Raw genomic sequence first — 18944 nt, 5'->3', positions numbered from 1 at the left:
AAGTTCTTTGTTTTTTGTGGTGCGAAGAAAGAATCCAATTTTCTGTTGATACTAAAGATTGGGGATGCTCCACTTGCTCCTCCTTCAACGCTGCCATTGATGAAACCCCGATTTCTTTCACAGGATCCAGAAAATTATCGAAGAATCTGAATTCAGAAGAAAATTGGGACTATTTTGTTCTTCTTGTTCGTTTTCCAATTCGAGACGAATGGAGCCGTTTCCGTCATCTTCACAAATTGCTCAGAAAACTTGGGAGCTTGAGAACAATATCATCACCGTCGATACTCCTCCGACCACCTCCAAAGGTTCAGATTCTTCCTCCGATGCGATATTCTACTATGATGAGGCGGCACAGGCCAAGTTCCAGCAGGAAAAGCCGTGGGAAAATGATCCTCATTACTTTAAGCGTGTGAAGATCTCTGCCCTCGCGCTTCTTAAAATGGTGGTCCATTCACGCTCCGGCGGAACTATAGAGGTCATGGGACTTATGCAGGGGAAGACTGATGGTGACGCTATTATAGTCATGGATGCCTTTGCTTTGCCGGTCGAAGGTACTGAGACTAGGGTTAATGCTCAGGCTGATGCGTACGAGTATATGGTCGATTATTCTCAGACGAATAAACAGGTGTTTCTTATATTCTCTTTGAATTTTTCATTTCTGATTGCTTTCTTTCCTATTAGGTGAAAATATATTTCTATGTTTTAGTTCGACAAGATTCATATACAAACGTCCGTTATGTATGGAATTTAGGTTTATTTGGTACCGTTGAGGGCTGCATTGGAGGAGTATACTGTAGTCGAGTGTATTTTTTCGTTTATACCTATGTTTGTTAAAGATCATATCATAGATCCAGTGCTCCCGGGTTTTGAATTTATCGAGTTTTTTCAATAAACGATAAATGTCCAACATATGTAGTAGTTGAGTGATGCTGTCGATCTGTGAAACCTATACAAGTTTCCTAAGTTATGCATTACGATTATCTTAACGGCTATCTTATGATTTAGGCGGGCAGGTTGGAGAACGTTGTAGGATGGTACCATTCTCATCCAGGTTATGGATGCTGGCTTTCGGGCATTGATGTTTCCACGCAAATTTTAAACCAGACATTTCAGGAGCCATTTCTGGCTGTTGTAATTGATCCAACCAGAACCGTTTCGGCTGGAAAAGTTGAGATTGGGGCTTTCAGGACCTACCCTGAAGGATATAAGCCACCAGATGAGCCTGTTTCTGAGTATCAAACCATCCCATTGAATAAGATAGAAGACTTCGGTGTGCACTGTAAACAGGTTTCATCACTTGATCTTCTTAGATTTCTGTTGTTTATTTGCCGTTGTACACACTTTTCTTAATTTCTACATGTTATTGCAGTATTATGCGCTTGATATCACTTATTTCAAATCTTCACTCGACTGCCATCTCTTGGATTTGCTTTGGAACAAGTACTGGGTTAATACTTTGTCTTCTTCTCCTCTCTTGGGCAATGGAGATTATGTTGCTGGGCAAATATCAGATTTAGGTATTCTTGTCTTCATTACTATGCATTCTGTTTACTATTCCGACTTGAATCATCAGGTGTGATCTGGGTTTTATATGATTCTTTGTAGTGGTTTCTTTTGTGCTTTGCAGCTGAAAAACTTGAGCAGGTGGAGAACCAGTTAGCTCACTCCCGCTTTGGGCCATTAATAGCTCCTGCTCAGAGGAAGAAGGAGGTACCTTTTCATGTCATTCCTCTTATTCTTTATTCTTATATATATTTGTACGAGCATACAGCTCTCATATACATTAATTGTTAAAGTTATAAAAGATGATCTGTTATTAAATAATTTGTACTGCAGATAAACTATGCATATTTTTTACTTAATCTTTTAGGCTATAAACCACGTACAGAAACTGAGTGTAACAGCCCAAGCCCACTGCTAGTAGATATTGTCTTTTTTGGGCTTTCCCTCAAGGTTTTTAAAATGTATCTGCTAGGGAAAGGTTTCCTCACCCTTATAAAGAGTATTTTGTTCTCCTCCCCAAATGACGTGGGATCTCACAATTTACCCTCCTTCAGGGCTCAGCGTCCTCGCTAGCACTCGTTCCTCTCTCTAATCGCTATGGGATCTCACATTGAGGGTGGGGAGATAAACAATATGATAGGCCCCCGATTGTAAAAGTTTGTGGTAGGAAGGGAAGGAAAGGGTGAGCATGTAAGAAAAAAAGCATGTACGTGTATAGTGGATCCATGGTTTTCTGGTAGTTAGATTGGGCTGGAGAGGTTGGTTATTTAGCTTTCCGTCATGCTGAGTAGGGCATCTTCTTGCTTCATTTTGGGTATTCTCTTTGAGGATTGGGAGATATAGGAAGCTCTCTAACCTTCCTTTTACCTTGTTTCTGATCATAAGTAAAGTTGTTGGACACGGCATAAGTAAAGTGTTAATATTGGATATCTTAACGTTTCATTTCACTTTTAAGATATTATTCCCTTAGATAGATGCGCTCATCACTGCTGGGTTATTTCTATTGTCACCTTAACCAGTTATACTATGTTGAGGTTGGCCACGTAGGCATAACCAATTGATATCCTAACTGTTGAATCAGTTATCTATTCTTTACACACACACACACACACACATTCTAGAAACCAACCTCCATGAAGAACAAAAATAAAAAAAAAGGAGACCACGAATAGGAAATGAAAAAAGGAACTGGAACCAAACAAAATAAGCCACCAAGAGAGGAAATTGTTGTTTTGTTTCTTTTTAGGTCTGATACAAAGATTTCGATTAACAAAGTTTTTCTTGGTGATGCAAGCATATCCATGTGTCTTGTTTTGGCAGTGTCAATTTCACTTTGAAATGTTCTTCTTTTATGTGGTTAACAGAAATTCTCTCCTTTTATATTTAGCTCTCATAAAATATTTAAAATAAAGAGATCGTATTTCTTTAAATTTGTTACATGATGTCTCTGCATACCTAGTTGCCTTTTATTTTACATGATTTTGCACATTGTCGATTTACTATATAAAGTGGAACCTATCGGTTTATGATCATGGATCTTAATTATTGATGGGCGTCTGTCTAGGTGCGTATCCAAGTCATGATGGAGCTTTAATTGCTTCCTAATTAATGAATTTAGTCTATCTTTAATGGCAATACACAAACACTCCCTCTCTAAGTGATCTACTTGCTCTACACAATATATCATTTTGAAACCCAAATGTTCAAATACACAAGCATTATTATTTGTAATTTCATCCTCCAATTGCAGGAAGACTCCCAACTTGCTAAGATCACGCGCGACAGTGCAAAGATAACGGTGGAGCAGGTTCATGGTTTGATGTCACAGGTGACCCGCGCTATCGCCATGTTCATTTTGCAGAAGAACATCTCAAAGTTGTACATTACTTCCTAACCGCAGCTTTTGTACTTTTGCCTGCTTAGGTTATCAAGGACATCCTTTTCAACTCAGTGAGACAATCCAATAAATCTCGGCCCGAGCCATCTGGTCCGGAACCGATGGTGGAAAGCTGATGGACCCAGCTTTTGTAAGTCCAGGAGCTGATGAAATCTTAACACCCTGTGCTCCATGTTTACGTATGCCAGGTATTTGGTTAGAGAAAGGTGCAGATTCTTGTGTTCTTCGGCAGGGTTTATTTGTTTGTATAATGGATACTGCGCCCTTTGTGCAGCAATTTCCGAGTACTGGGAGAGTTCGTAGGGCTGCCTTGCTTAATAGCTTTTAACGGAATGCTTTTTAGTGTACTTTGTCATTTGTTAATCATAGACCAGGCAATTCCCGTATTGAAATATATAACCATAGTGCAAAAGTATTGGGCACCCTAGGTGTTGTTATTTTCTTGTCATTAACGTAAGAATAACATTGTAGCAAGTTTTCTTATTGACAAGTGCCACACTCGGTTGGGGTGTACATTGGATTGGGTTCGGTTTGAAATTTTTTTAGACCAACTCGAAATTTTGATTAGGTTGATGACTCAAGCACCTCTAGGTGCTTTTTGTTTGGTTGGGGTCAATCCAAGGTTGTTGTTCTATGAACCCGAAACTGAACCGAATCAATTCGGGTTCAGGAACAATAACCTAATTCAACCCAAAATACTAATCTAACCCAACTCAACCCCTATAATTTGGGTTGGGTTGGTCCGAGTTATCGAGTTGGATGTATACCTTAAAATTACATTTAGTCTATCTGTAATTGGGTTAATTTGGGTTGGGTTGGGTTAGTCCGAGTTGTCGGGTTAATTTGGGTTAGTCCGAGTTGTCAGGTTAATTTGGGTTGAGTTGGGTTAGTCCGAGTTGTCGGGTTAATTTGGGTTAGTCCGAGTTGTCAGGTTAATTTGGGTTAGGTTAGGTTGGGTTAGTCCGAGTTGTCGGGTTAATTTGGGTTAGTCCGAGTTGTCGGGTTAATTTGGGTTAGTCCGAGTTGTCAGGTTAATTTGGGTTAGTTCGAGTTGTCAGGTTTATTTGGGTTAGTCCGAGTTGTCAAGTTAATTTGGGTTAGTCCGAGTTGTCAGGTTTATTTGGGTTAGTCCGAGTTGTCAAGTTAATTTGGGTTAGTCCGAGTTGTCAGGTTTATTTGGGTTAGTCCGAGTTGTCAGGTTTATTTGGGTTAGTCCGAGTTGTCAGGTTTATTTGGGTTGGGTTAGGTTTGGTTAGTCTGAGTTGTCAGGTTTATTTGGGTTAGTCCGAGTTGTCAGGTTTATTTGGGTTGGGTTAGGTTTGGTTAGGTTTGGTTAGTCTGAGTTGTCAGGTTTATTTGGGTTGGGGTAGGTTTGGTTAGTCCGAGTTGTCGGGTTAATTTGGGTTGGGTTAGGTTGGTCCGGGTTGTCGGGTTGGATGTATACCCTAAAATTACGTTTAGTTTATTCAAAAAATCAAATTGATCGTCTAATTATTCTAAATCATACAACATAGAAATTTAAACTAAAATAAAATAAAAGAAAATAGAAGTTTTATTTTTATTTCAATTTTTAATTAGGGTTAATTTTGCCTGCTTTGGAAACGACAGCGTTTTAAGCTTATGGGCGGTTATAAGGGTGGTAGAAATTGCAGTTTTTTTAGTTCAGTGTTCTGTTCTTCTCTTTTTCTTGGTTTTGGGTTTTGAATCGTTCCACCCACCGTTCACCATAGGGAGCGTGTAAGTCACGCTCCATAATATAAATTTGTTATTTTTGTTTCACATCTGTACGAAGTTGGGTTAAATTTTTAACTTTTTTTTAGAATTATTTTATTTTGAACGCCATATTCTAAAAATATTTATTTAATTTTGAACTTACAAAATATGACTATTTTTTTCATTTCCTTTTATTTTATTATCAACTACTTTATTCTTTTGGATTTGATAATTTATTGAGTTATCAGAATTTGTATTTAAAAGGAATGTATAATGTCTTAATTAATTATTTTGATTAATTCCAATATAAATTAGTGAATAGTATAATATTTATCATCTTAAAAAATTAATATTTAATATTCTATCTTGATAATTATTAAACTAAAAACAATTTTTTTTTTTGTGAGATCATATATATATTTAAAAAAAATAGACGCGTGTACCTCAATTGAATAAGAGGAGCGTGTAGTATGCTAACTCGACCGGAGGCAATGAGAAAAACGTTGGTACGTGGGCCCCACTAGTGTAGCGTCGGACGCCTACTATAAAAGTGGTTACAGATTTTTCAAGGGACTTTCTTCTCTGCCCTAATTAACTGATGTCCCCCAATCATACATACGTGAATCTTCCATTTCTAACCTTTCCGTATCGTCCTCCTCTTCCTTTTTCTTTCCTCTTCTCCAATGGCGATCGTGACGATTCTTCCATGAATCTCGTGGACTTCTCGTATTTCTAAATATACATTCCTCATCGGACTTCTAATTCTTCATTTCCTATCTCGAGCTCTCGCGTTGCCATCGAGCAGCTTGCACTTCGAGAATGGGCGGTGATAATGCCATCACTCTTGAGGAGATTAAAAGCGAGGCCGTTGATCTGGTACGTATTATAAACGCTAAATTTTTTTTCTTCTAGTTTCTTCATTGCGATCGCCTGCTATTTTTTCTGCGCTTTGTGTTTGGCTGCCGAGAAAATTAGTTAGAATCGCCGGCGAATGAGTTCGGATTATTCTCTCTGTGCATGTTGTTGTTTAACTGGCGGAGAAGGTTTACTAGTTGATTGTGATTTGTCTGTGCGATTACTTGCTTTCGTTGATTCGATCGATAGTTGTATTCTCGTTGCAGCGGAGTTGAATTATCGATTCCGATGTTTGTTTGTAATAACTCTCTTAACTGGATCGGTTGCTTTCTTTATACGACTGAAAATTTGGCGCTAAACATTAGGCGGAGAACGACATTTTTCACAAAGTAGGGTGCAGACTGCAATTATTTTTAATTTCTCGAGTCATTTTACAGATTTTGAATATTTTGTTAACTTCTCTTTTAACTATCTCCCTAACTTTTTTATTTTTTAAAATTACGTATTTATATTTATTTATTTATTGATCTTTTGTCCTCTTATCTCATTTTAAGAGTATTTTCGAAGAATTTACTCCGTTTTTGAAGACATAACTTGTTTTTATTTTTAAAATTGGCTAATGATTCAAATATTTAGTTTTTTTTAGAAAAGAAACGAACTCAAATTAAAAAATAAAAAAAAAAAAAAAAAAAAACTAAACTAAACGATTATAAGATGAGAGCTAAAATATTATTTTTGTTATCTAGGAAAAAGATAAATAGTATATGGAATAAATTTAAACAAGTGATTGTTTTGTTTCCATGTTCTTCCTTATTGGTACGTACCATTACTTTTTAAAGCAGGAATAGTCAGAATATTGTTTTCTGATGTATTATAAATCATAAATATTGTTGAATTAAAAGAAATCTAGAAGAATTTTACTTTTGTATTAAAAATTAAATATATTCCTCAATGAAGGTCAAACCCTTTTCTGCAATTCCGTAGAACCCTAGCAACATTGTCAAAAAAATTTGGAGTTTGATTTTTGGAAAAGAAACATAGAACAGAGAAATCGGAATTCCCTTTGACACGTCGGATCTTCGTACGCCGTAATTTCGCCGGCGGTATGGCGGGTGTAATAGAAACTGTTTAAAGTATCCGAATGTTTTGACGGAGGGGCCAGTTTATTGTGGACACGTGGCAGCCATGAACAGCCCTCTAGGCTTCTATATGTTTTTTTTTTGTCAGTAGACGAGAGATTTCAACTCTAAATGGACCATGTCACTTTAACTATATTCATGCTGGTGTGTTTTTGGCATGCCTGAATTTCATAAAATATGGCATAATATGGTTATCTTTTTTGTTGCTATTGCTTTTATAATTCTTAATGTGAAAGGCTTAGTATTCGTTTTATAGAATGTGACTAAGAGAACAAATTTGGATTCAGGACTTCTCATGTGAAACCTATAGCGATTTTCATGATTTATTGTTCTTTCATTTTTTTTTAAAGTAGTTTACTTCAAACTCTTGTGTTTTTTTTTTTCTAATCTGAACTTGAAAACTTTTAGAATGTTTTCCTACGTGGAGGATTTTTTTGTCCCATTTTTAAAGGATGGTAAATTTAACTTCTTAGTCAATTATACATGTCTTAACTCGTTAAGGATCGCAATTAAAGTTGTAATACGCATGTTAAATTCACTTGCCACTAGTTAAAAGAGAAAGAAATAAAAGTTGATCTTATCTTTTCACGGGTAAGGGTAAGTGGTGGTTTTGATTGTCACATGACTTAGTGATGTATTTCTTTGTTTACATTAAAAAATATATTTATCCAAAATGGTCAATTATTTACGTTTAAAAATTATAATATTATCACTTAGAATGGATATTTGAATCGCATTTCCAATCTAGGTCTCCGTTGTACCACTTGAAATAATCACTTGAAGTCTTAATTTTGATAATATATTCAAACAGGTTTTTGCTTCAAATATAGTTTTGAAATCTTTGTTACATGTAGTTTAGGAATATTTTTTATTACGTAACCTAGATAAGGAAATTTGGCATTTCAATCCATTTTCTTTAAGCACGAAGTGTGAGGGGGCTTTTTACGGCGGTTGCTTTCTTCAAGTGTTCCTTGTTCTGTTAGATAAACAATGTGCCTTAAGATTTATTACCTCTTTAAGTATTACCCACCATATATGTGTGTGTACTTCTAGCAAAAGGTCCAATTCTCGAACTCAGTCAAAGATATTGGAATCGACCAGTGGCCTACTAAGTTGAAGCTAGCCTCTTAGACTTTTGTTATTGATATTGTTAATATCTCAATGGGGTTTCGCAATGGACGGTATGATAATATGGGCTGGATGAGAAGGAGTTTGTGAACTATATATGTTTATCGCCAAATGGTTAAAGCCTGTGCGAGATGACGTGCAAGCCCAAACACGAGCAATGAAGGCTTTCAAGACTGATAAAGTTTATACGAAGCAGTGGCCTGTGTGCATGGCTTGTTTTCACAGTATTCTTAAAGTATTTATCAGACTCATAGTATAAAGAAAACTATTAGTACAACCTTGTTAAGTACCTCTCAGCCTCACTATTAACAGTCTAGTTATCAAGTTTTGTTCGCTTGAATTCATTAGAGTGGCTCAATGGTATTAAATGTTAAGTGGCATATGTTGTTATCTGCAGGAACGTATTCCAATAGAGGAAGTGTTTGAACAGTTGAAATGTACACGAGAAGGTCTGACATCGGAGGAAGGAGCCCACCGGCTTCAACTTTGCGTTCATGTTCTTACTTCTATAACTGAATGCATTGGCATGATAGATAGATTCATGTTGATGCGGGTTAAATTCCAACTTTCTCCAAACCATAGGGATAGAATTTGAAATTTAACCTTTAGAAGTGAATTTTCTGGTTCAATCATAAGAGTTTGATCGACCAATATAATTATACAGACTAATACCATTTTCTATCAAATTTGTTGAATGCTCTCTTTTGCGTTGTGCAGAACACAAATGTGAATTCGTGAAAGGGCTGAAGGAAAGGAAGCATATGTGTGCAATGACAGGGGACGGTGTTAATGATGCACCTTCTTTAAATAAGGCAGATATCGGAATGGCTGTTGTTGATGCTACTGATGCAGCCAGAAGCATACCAGGATTTATTCGGAATCACAGACCTCTACCATGGTATGATATTATTGTCCATTTTGAGCATAAGCTCTCATGGCTTTGCTTTTGGACTTCCTGAAAAGGTCTTATAGCAGTGTAGATAATTCCTTACTTATAAATCCATGATCATTCTCTAAATTAGTGAACGTGGGACTCACTCCCAACAATATTCAACGCTATTTCCACGGAATGAAGAATTTTGTGGTTCGTTCAGCTCTTTTTTTCCCAAGTTCTTTTTTCGATTTAGGTTTATTTATGTTTTGACATCAATACTCTGCCTTGATCATTGCACAGTGATTTAATTATTTCCCATCTCCGGCAGATTTATGTATTTTCAATTACCATTTGTATAGTGGCGGCAAGTGAATGTAAAATATATAGCATTCTATTCGTTTAGAATATCGTTAGGAATGATCATGGGTTTATAAGTAAGGAATATATCTCCATTGGTACGAGAACTTTTGGGGAAGCCTAAAGCAAAGTTATGAGAGCTTATGTTCAAAGTAGACAAAATAACATACCATTACGGAGATCCGTGATTACTAACACTATTCTATGTGACTCTTTCTCCGCAATCTTTGGATATTGCAGGTTGGCTTGATTTGGAAGTTTGACTTCGCTCCCTTCATGGTTTGAATAATGTAGGCATTCTGAAAGACGGTAAATTCACAGGAATGGAACTTCATCTCATATACTACGTCTAGCTTATAACTCTACCATTATTCGCTTACTATGATCAGGCATCTGATTTTTATGCTTTATCTGGAGGAACAATTATGACAATTCGAACTGTAGATTTGAATTCTCGACGTTGGTCCTTTGCTATTACATTACAGACTGCCTTCACAACTGAAAAGGATTATGGCAAGGAAGAGAGAGAAGCACAATGGGCAGAAACACAGAGTAGTCTACATGGTCTACAACCACCTGAAAACTCCAATCTCTTTCATGAGAAAAGTAGTCATATGGAGCTTTCACAGAGGTCGCAGAGCGAGCCAAACGCCGTGCTACTGAGGTTGCATGGTCAGTATTTGCATTCTCTCTCTACCCATAATTACAGGCACATTTACCTTCATTTTTATTTCTTTTATTTCACTTTTTGTTGTTATTTTTAGATTTTATGTTCGTTTTCTCTCAATTTTCTTATTAAGGTTTTTTACCATTCTTTAAACAAATATTTGAATTCTTAGTCAAACTCCAAAATCAAGAACATATTTTTAACTTGAGTTGGTTTTTGAAAATATTGATAAAAAGCAGATAGATAACAAGATAGAAACTTATCTGAATAATTAACTTTTTGAGTGATAGCAATTCTTCTATGAACATTTTCAAGAGAAAAACTAGTTACTACAAAAATCTCATTTAATTTCGGTAATAATGGCCCTAAATACCCCCGTTCTTACGGCAAAAATCTCACTTAATTTCAGTAATAATGTCCCTAAATACCCTCATTCCAGTTACCGAATAGGGTGATTCTCATTTGATTTATGATGTCTGGCATAAAATTGATTTCACTATTTCACTCTATAAAACTGCTAATTCATTTACTCAACTATAAAAGACTCAATTCTGTTTTATCTTCTGGAGAAATGAATCGAGAAAAGTGCAGTGAAGCGAGATGGAAACTTTTAGGAAGGTTAAGATGAGTAAAGTTGGACATAATACAATAAAACTACCACATACAATAATGCAAACCTTAATGTATTCTTTGCTCTATACATCTGGATGCCATCGACAAAAAAAGATCATTTAGTTATGAGCCTACTACTTCAATTTTTGATTTTTTCATGTCCTTACCAAATTCATGTATAATACTCACTCTAAGAGCTGGGTTGGGTTTCTACCAATAAAATCCTAATCAGTCACACGATAACGCCACTAATCTACGATCGTACCTCTGATGTAACTTTGTACAGATCCGCAAATCTCCAGGAGTTGCTGAAATACTATTATGATGATTGAGGTTTTGGCGGAAACATCTGTTGTATAGCTTGGGGCAAATTCAACACAATCTCCGCATATGCTGATATGAGAAAGTAATATATCAATAATATGTTACGGTAACTGGGTGGCTAATTTAAATTGAAAATAATTGTGTAATGAAGAATTTTCCAACCTTCTGGTAAGCTCATGGTTCGTAAAGCATCCTCTGCGTATGATAGACGAGCTGGAATAGGATGACTTACAGTTCCTCCTCCATTTTCCTTTTTGATGCTCAGGGTTGATGATGATGAATTTGCGGTGTTTTTCTTCATCTGAGGCATTGGCCATGCAAGCACACTTATTTTAGTCGGCAGCACAGAGATAAGATCAGCATATCTCAGACTCACAGTCACCGTGCTGGAAACAAACACAAAAGTCTGAAGTTAAACTAGATGTTAAGGTCCAATTAGATAACCACTTCGATTTTAAAATAATCATAGTTATTTACTTTTTTATATATATATATATATATATAAAAAGACATCATCACAATCCCAGAAAAATTTTGAAAAAAAAAATAGTTTTCAGAAAATATATTCTCATCTTTTGAATTTGACTAAGAATACCAACGTTTTTTTAAAAATAAAAATCATAGTAAGAAACTGTTGAGAAAACATAGTAGATTGGTGTAAATTGTCTCATGTTTTTTTTCCTTAATCTCACTTCCCCATTAACTAATTGGAAAAAGTCCTTGTAATTCCATGGAGTTTATCTCCTTTTCGTAAATTTAACTATCAGAGCCTCAGAGCCTAAGTAAATGTATTGAGAATTTCAGTTTACATTTTCTTTAAAACATTTATAGGAAAACGGTTTATGGTGTATAGCCAAAGATAAAGAGAGTTAAACTCAATCTATCAAACTGAGTTTAGTGCACTAACCAGTCAGAATCATCGAGCACAAATTCAATCATATGGAATGGAAGGCTATGATACAACTCTCTGATCTGGTTTCCATACAACTCCTTGATAAGCCGAACCTGAAAGATTTATGAACACAAATGTAAAACTTCTCCTTGTGAGTACAGACGATGCAACCTACACTAAAACATAATTTCAAGCAAGAACAAAACTGAAAACCAGAGACCACAAGAAAACACAAGGATAGTTCCCCCATTCTACAAATTCATCATCTTTTCCAGTAACTTCCCAAGTTTCTATCTCAATTCTGGTCCTGCCGGTTAAAGGTGCTTCAGGAGGTATCAATCTCGAACTCAGTAGACATGAACTTTGAATTTTGCAAAATGATTGATAGTGGTATAAAAACCATTGGTGGCGGTGTCTTTTGTAAGTGTTTGCACAAGTGAGGCGTGTTTTTTCCTCCATTTTTTTTTTAAATTTTATTCATCACCAAATGCTCATCAAATAATGATAATAATAGTACCAGACCAAAGAACAAATTCAAGTCGAAGAAGCCCCAAGATTTAGATTTTCTTTTTCAATTAGTGGCAAGCTGGAAAGCTTGCTTCCATTCAAGCTTTTTCTTTTTTTCTTTCATAGCTATACAATTAAGAACTCTTAAGAAAGGTTAAAAGCATCCTAGAAAATTCTAATTTTTCTAGTAATGTTTGTTCATGTGTGATGATTTTGACCTTCTCATACTAAATGGTAAACCAATTACTGGGATAATAATTCTACTTTAACGCTATCTTCACATGAACATGCACAGGAGTCTGCTATGCGTAGGCAACAGTATGCTAAGTTTAAAAATCTCAAGTCATTGTGGAAAGATAATTTTCTTATTTCTTACCTGTTCCCTTCTATCCACATAGGCCTGCAAAAGTTCTCCAATATAATCAATAAATTTCTGCAGGATCAAACCATCAAAGATGACGTGTCAAAATCAATTTATTTGCACTAGTCTCAAATCATCAAAGCAAATCCAGGCAACCAACTCTACCATTGCATTAGAGGAGAGAAGATCGTTCTCAGATTCTCGTACTGGCAGAAAGAATGGAATGGTGTGTTCTAGGACAGTCATCTTTTCAAGAAATGACTTGCTTTCAAGCACGCAATGGTAAAGTTCACAGGGCTCACCTGCAAATTATTCAACTAGATCATTTTACTATCGTGAATAACATAATGAATGATCATACCACCAAAGTAAAAATCAATAGCATTAAGCAGTTCAATGGTCAAAATATTTACCATACATCAAATTCAAATTTCCCTACAACAAGGAAAACAATGTAATAGGAGTTCTGTGCAATTCAAGCCCACATACTAGCACGCGTGATACATATACTCGCTCACATAAAATTCAGGTTTCGTAGCTACATGAAAGCATGAAGTTAGAGGAGCACACGCAAAATATGAACCACAATATTTACTGTAGCATTAGGTTCAAGTTTCTAAACAACATACAAAAATGAAAGTCGCCCACAAAAGCTCTCATCGAGAACCACTTTTCATCTAAGCCTCCAGGGTGCCTCCCCTTGAATAGGCAAGGACCCTTTTATATGGAACACACTTGATGAAGTGCTGAAGCACAGCGCCTCAATGCTTCAGTAATTAATTAGTTTATATATAATAATATGATTGCTGTAAGGCTTTCACCCCCTCAAACTTCTAATATATGTCTCCCTCTCTCTTCCATTTTTCCTACCTCTCCATCTCTTAGTTCACTCCATCTCACATTCTCACTCTCTTTTTGCCTCTCTCCCCTCATCTTACTCTCTATCTGACTCTCTCCATATCACTCACTCTCTCTCCCCCTCTATCTACATCCCGCTAGAGAGGAGAGCAAACCAGGAGAATGGAGGGAAAAAAAGCAACACTATCAGGACTATCAATTATGTGGATTGTTCTACTGTGTTTTTGAGAGGGAACTCTGTGTGTTGGTAGCTCTCATGTTTAATATAAACACAAATTTGTTGGAATAAATAACCCTCTGAACTGTGGAATTCAGGACACTAAATATGAGCATTTTTTCAACCCATATCAAGATTCTGAGTCAAGATTATACCCCAGAAAATTGACGTATGCAGTAGCTTTCAATTATAATTGGAGTTCTACTAATTCAACTTAAACAAGCAAAGGTCTGCAAAAATCTGCATGCGCATACTTGTGTTGATTAAGTAAAATCTTACTGATCATGGGGTCTAAAATAACCATGTCATCATATTTCAGAATTAATACAAGTATCAGACTCATACACAACATTCATTTTCTTTTTCTTTCGCTGAAAGAATCATAGCATGGATGAAAACCAATGGCTATTACAAATTTTTATTTTGTTTCACGAGTTAAATATCAAAGAAAATCACGTGAAAGAATCAAATTACCTGCGAAAGATGTCTCATATTGTATGCCAATCCTCGCTCCTTCCAAGCAGCAAATAACCTGTTCAACCAGAACCATGCTCATATTCAACTTTAAATGCACTGTCTGAAAATAATTTCTTCCGTACATCAATGGCATGCTATCATCTAGAACAGCTATTCGCGTTTAGTAAATAATTGTTTTACAAAGGAAAACACTTTCATTAATAACTCAAAGGAGTAAAATATAACCGGAGACAAGGTATCTACCCACAAAATCACAAGGATTATAAAAAAAACTCCTCTTGCAGGAATTAATTTAAAAATAAATAAACCAGCTTGAGAAAAAGTTGGAAACTAAACTCCAAAGAGAAGCCTTAAATCTAATGGCCTCTCACATCGAATTGTTCCCTCTGAACTTGCCCAGGAAAAGTTCTTAAGAACCCTTTCAGTCAACAGTTCTCACATTCCCAAATCCCACATACACCTTGGAATTCGAAAGAACCATAAAACTGCATAGACATGGAAAACATACCTTATTTCCAACTTTATAGGTGATTTTTTCCAGTGGCAACATATCGGCATCCTCAGGCATGGCTTTTCTCTCTGCCTCCATATGAACCTGATGAAGGAGGACAGTACAATAAGCATTAATCATCTACAACATTAATCAATGTATTGGATATGCATAGACTAACTTTGGGCGTCAATCATTCTTTTCTCAATTAGTAAATTTTCTAAAATAAATGTGAAACATGGAAAAAGAAATCAAAATAAAATTTCATGATTTGATGTCATACCCGCTCTCTTATTGTTGCTAAAAGTCCATCATTCCATTGTTCACCATCCAAATATGTTTCTGCGCAACAAACCAAAAAGAGGGTGAGAAGCCACTTAACTTCCTAATCCTGTCTAACTGCTCTTATTTATCTGATACCATGCCAAATTAACAAGTGAAAGTTAGTAAAGACAATCTCGGAAAATGGAACAGTAGAATATTACCTTGATTCTGAGATGCTCTAGCAGCTTCAAATTCTTTTTGTAAGCGCTCAAATATCATCTTGTCAGAGTCCCTATTGTGAAGTATTTATTATTAATATTTTAGAAATCACTAATATGGTGTAAAGCACGAATAATAACCCATATGAGTGAAATAAATCTTAGTAAAAATAATATGGCTGACTTCATAGACATGTTGATCTCTAGCTAATATACACAGATAAACATATTGATCTCATCGGCCTATCCACAACCCACATTTCTTTTCACATACCCAAACCCCAGTACAACCAGTCTCACAGATATCAACTAACATAGTTATAAGCATGCATGCATGAAATAGCAACATACTAGGAGTTCTAGATAGCACGTACATAAGCTGCAAATTTTAGCAGAAAAATCTTATTTTATGAGTCACGTGCATCTATTATTTTCTCCAAAACCAGGATTCTTAGGAAACAAAAAACGCCAACAATCGTTAATTTTTCCATATGTATATATATTTCCATACTAAGCCTATTTATAAGTCATTTGATTCTTCTTTTAATGGAAACCAAATTACAAAAAGTGAAAGAACAAGGAATAAAGGGAGACCCACAAAAAGAAGGGACTCCACCATAAACGGAAGAACAAGAAAACTCACAGGGAAAAACACTTTTGATAATAAAAAACAATGGATATTTGCAAGAAGAATTTGAATAGGGAGCACAAAAAGCAGCATATGCATCAATTTACAAGTCAATAAATATATCATAAGTTGAGGGATGGCATGAAAAGAATCCAAGGAGCATCACTAAACTTTTACTAAAAGGAAGAAGATATCAAAGTCTAGCTATGTTATTTCCATGCAAATTTCAATAATTCTAAAAATAAATAATCATAAATAAATAAACCCCCACAATGTTCAACTATTCACAATTAAGCTGAGGCAACCATAACTACTTCGAAGATAGCCCACCTGGAGAGACGCTCTGTCAATTCACTGTGCCTTTTGAGGACATTTGAAACTGCAAAAGAGCTACTAATAAGTGTAGCACCAAGGTGTAGAAACTAGAAACTTCGCTACTTAATTAAACAATAAAATTATGTAAATAAAAATTTGAAAAGAACAGGAGAAAATAAAGTACATCTTGCTCGTGTAGTCTCCAATCTAATATCTTCATCTTGCTGACCACTCTGTCACAGAGAAAGAGACATTAAAATAATTCAAGGGAATATTCAACCCATGACCAAAATTTTACCCTGTCAAAAAAATGAGAAGGTGCAGAGAAGATAAACAAAACTCAGAACCAAATATCGTAAAAAGAAGAATGAACTTGCACCCTACATAAAAAAATAAAAATAATAATAAGACAATCAAGAATTACAAAATAACTATATATAGATGACATAAATAAAAAGAACGGCCCCAATGTATATAAATTTAAAACATATTTAGTAGGACAAACATTTTCATAATACAACTAAACAACACAGCAAACAACGAGTTATGAACGGATCACAATATAGATATTGGCCAACAACCTTCATTATGTGCAATTCAAGTTAGCCAAGGGCTTCACGTACACATAGATGTAAGAAAAGAATAAAAAAGAACAAAGTGCATGTTGCCTCAACAACTCTAAGACAATACTAATGTGCACTCATCAGATATGGATTAGTCTCAACTCTTGACAAAAAGTAACAAGAACAAGAGCGAAGAAAAAGAACAAGCTTAAAGCAGCAAAATTGTTGACGTTGCATATTGCTCCCCCTTCTAAATGGTTAGGGTGCTTCCCCTCATAACCCAATTTTTGTGGCATAAGATTGAATGAACAAGCATGGCGGCCTTCTTCCACAAGGCCTTTAATCTTATTACCGGTGGACTTACAGAAATCCCCTAAAAACCAAAAAAAAAAAAAAGACTATAAACAACAAAAATGCTCATCATAAAATAATTCCTCAACTACACCAAATTTTCTTCAGTTTTTCCTTCCATGTAAGTTCAGCACTTGTCATCTACAATTGAACACCTAATTACAAATAAAATAATAAAAGGAAGATGCATGGCACTAGTATTCTTAATATTGATCCACTAATCTCTAATGCAAAGAAGCATAGATATTCTCATACACAACATGACACCAAGACATGGACATGGCAATGATGCTAAATATTTTTCTTTAAATATAATTCATTTTCATACTAGAAGGAAATTCTAAGACAATAAGTTTATGCACTATATGCTTAAAAAATGGGTTTAATGTATTACGCCTTCAAATTTTATCATTGTTGTCCTAAATCGCTATAAGACTAAATATGTCTACTTATTAGACTTAATAAGTGTTTAGTACATGTCAAACAAGTATTATCATATTAAAGCTTTGCACCTAGTGTTTTGGGTTAACAAAAATCCAATACATGTCCAACAAATATTGGACAGTCAGACATATGTTAAACACATATATATTACCCAAACTAATATATTAGTGGTCCTTAGCTCTAATGTCGGCATAACTAATTCACTAGAAATAGCCACATTTGCTCTCATTAGCCAGAAAACAATTATGTAACAATATGCATTGTACCTAAACAATAAATTAGTACCAAGAAAAATGGAGCTCTAAATGGCACTTCTGAAGATCCTGAGACGTGAAAATGACTGCACGGATCTCTACTTACATTTACAACAACAGGAGGGTAGTTCTAAGAGAAAAGCTTCAGTTCCAGTCCTAAAGACTTAGTATCTCATTTCATTTTTTAATTCTGAAGAATATTTGCAACTGTCTGATCAAATAACCACAACTCTACAAACAGCACTGCAAACTAAGTGTAGTTAGTTTGAATTCCTTTAACCGTGTTTCAATTAGTGGTTTTTCATGATGCCTTAAGGTAATTTTAATTGTTCAACTATAGGTTATTCTCGTGAAAAATGGACTTAGAGTTTTAGCCACTAATGTATATACATCTTAAATGCTTTCGATTTATTGCCGCTCAACCTTTTCAAACTACAGCATAGAAAAAGTGAGCCAAAAAGGACATTGCCGAGCATGAAATTGAAGATAATAATTAACAACAAGCTGAGAAACCATAGCTAATTAACTCCTATAAGCAAGATGACTACACTTTCGCAGATTACTTATTACTGTCGTCCCCTGGAAAATCGCAGCCTGATCCTAAAGCTAAAACGACGAAATCATTTAATAATTTATAAGCATAGAGAATTATCCTATATTTACCATCAAACCGTATCCAACTCATATAAATCACAACACCACTTACTGTACATCCAATCCTAATTCCTACCGCCTCATGAAGAAATCAGCATCAACAAGAATCAGACTCTCGCAACGCCAGATTCCATCCAAAAACCTAATCTCTCAATGTCTACTTCATAGACGTAGTTTCGGAGTCGTCTCATTATCAAATGAACAAAATAATAAACACAGATGCCGTAAACATACCTTGCGAGAAGATTCGCCAGCGTGTGGATTCCTTCTCACTTTCTTCTTGATTGATTCTTCGATGTCGCTCTCCATTCCTCAAATCCGTAACAAAATCGCGACGAAACTGAGAAGAAAACAAAAAAAAAAAAAAAAAAAAAAAAAAAGG

General features: G+C 35.4%; 2 protein-coding genes across 3 annotated transcripts; one reads left to right on the top strand and one right to left on the bottom strand.

Moving 5' to 3' along the window:
- Window positions 1-43: 43 nt before the first annotated feature.
- Window positions 44-3848, top strand: LOC111462460 (COP9 signalosome complex subunit 5b-like). Of its 2 annotated transcripts, XR_002713740.1 has the most exons (7): window positions 44-625; window positions 1006-1287; window positions 1370-1517; window positions 1628-1710; window positions 3254-3331; window positions 3427-3588; window positions 3675-3848. XR_002713740.1 is itself a non-coding variant. In XM_023106042.1 (6 exons), the coding sequence occupies exons 1-6, from the start codon at window positions 209-211 to the stop codon at window positions 3514-3516; spliced, it is 1098 nt and encodes a 365-aa protein (XP_022961810.1). In that variant the 5' UTR covers window positions 44-208; the 3' UTR covers window positions 3517-3848. The 2 variants fall into 2 exon arrangements, 1 of the variants encoding a protein (XP_022961810.1); XM_023106042.1 differs by having other exon boundaries at window positions 3427-3848.
- Window positions 3849-10752: 6904 nt separating this feature from the next.
- Window positions 10753-18938, bottom strand: LOC111462989. Its single transcript, XM_023106816.1, has 12 exons — window positions 18797-18938; window positions 16481-16529; window positions 16312-16360; window positions 15357-15427; window positions 15155-15213; window positions 14890-14976; window positions 14379-14436; window positions 12995-13131; window positions 12845-12901; window positions 11977-12074; window positions 11232-11455; window positions 10753-11138 (listed from the first exon to the last, which is right to left on the bottom strand). The coding sequence occupies exons 1-12, from the start codon at window positions 18869-18871 to the stop codon at window positions 11065-11067; spliced, it is 1038 nt and encodes a 345-aa protein (XP_022962584.1). The 5' UTR covers window positions 18872-18938; the 3' UTR covers window positions 10753-11064.
- Between the last annotated feature and the right edge of the window lie 6 nt (window positions 18939-18944).

This window comes from Cucurbita moschata, unplaced genomic scaffold (assembly GCF_002738365.1).
Source record: "Cucurbita moschata cultivar Rifu unplaced genomic scaffold, Cmos_1.0 Cmo_Scf00027, whole genome shotgun sequence".
Taxonomy (NCBI): domain Eukaryota; kingdom Viridiplantae; phylum Streptophyta; class Magnoliopsida; order Cucurbitales; family Cucurbitaceae; genus Cucurbita; species Cucurbita moschata.
This window is presented reverse-complemented; position numbering and strand designations above follow the sequence as displayed.

Excerpts from the sequence above, each read along its gene's own strand:
- LOC111462989 (XM_023106816.1), bottom strand. The coding sequence starts at position 18,871 with ATGGAGAGCGACATCGAAGAATCAATCAAGAAGAAAGTGAGAAGGAAT. Across the intron at positions 16,530-18,796 it reads CTGGCGAATCTTCTCGCAAG|AGTGGTCAGCAAGATGAAGA; the intron begins GTATGTTTACGG and ends TCTCTGTGACAG. Across the intron at positions 14,977-15,154 it reads TAGCAACAATAAGAGAGCGG|GTTCATATGGAGGCAGAGAG; the intron begins GTATGACATCAA and ends CTCCTTCATCAG.
- LOC111462460 (XM_023106042.1), top strand. The coding sequence starts at position 209 with ATGGAGCCGTTTCCGTCATCTTCACAAATTGCTCAGAAAACTTGGGAG. Across the intron at positions 1,288-1,369 it reads TCGGTGTGCACTGTAAACAG|TATTATGCGCTTGATATCAC; the intron begins GTTTCATCACTT and ends ATGTTATTGCAG. Across the intron at positions 3,332-3,426 it reads TTCATGGTTTGATGTCACAG|GTTATCAAGGACATCCTTTT; the intron begins GTGACCCGCGCT and ends TTGCCTGCTTAG.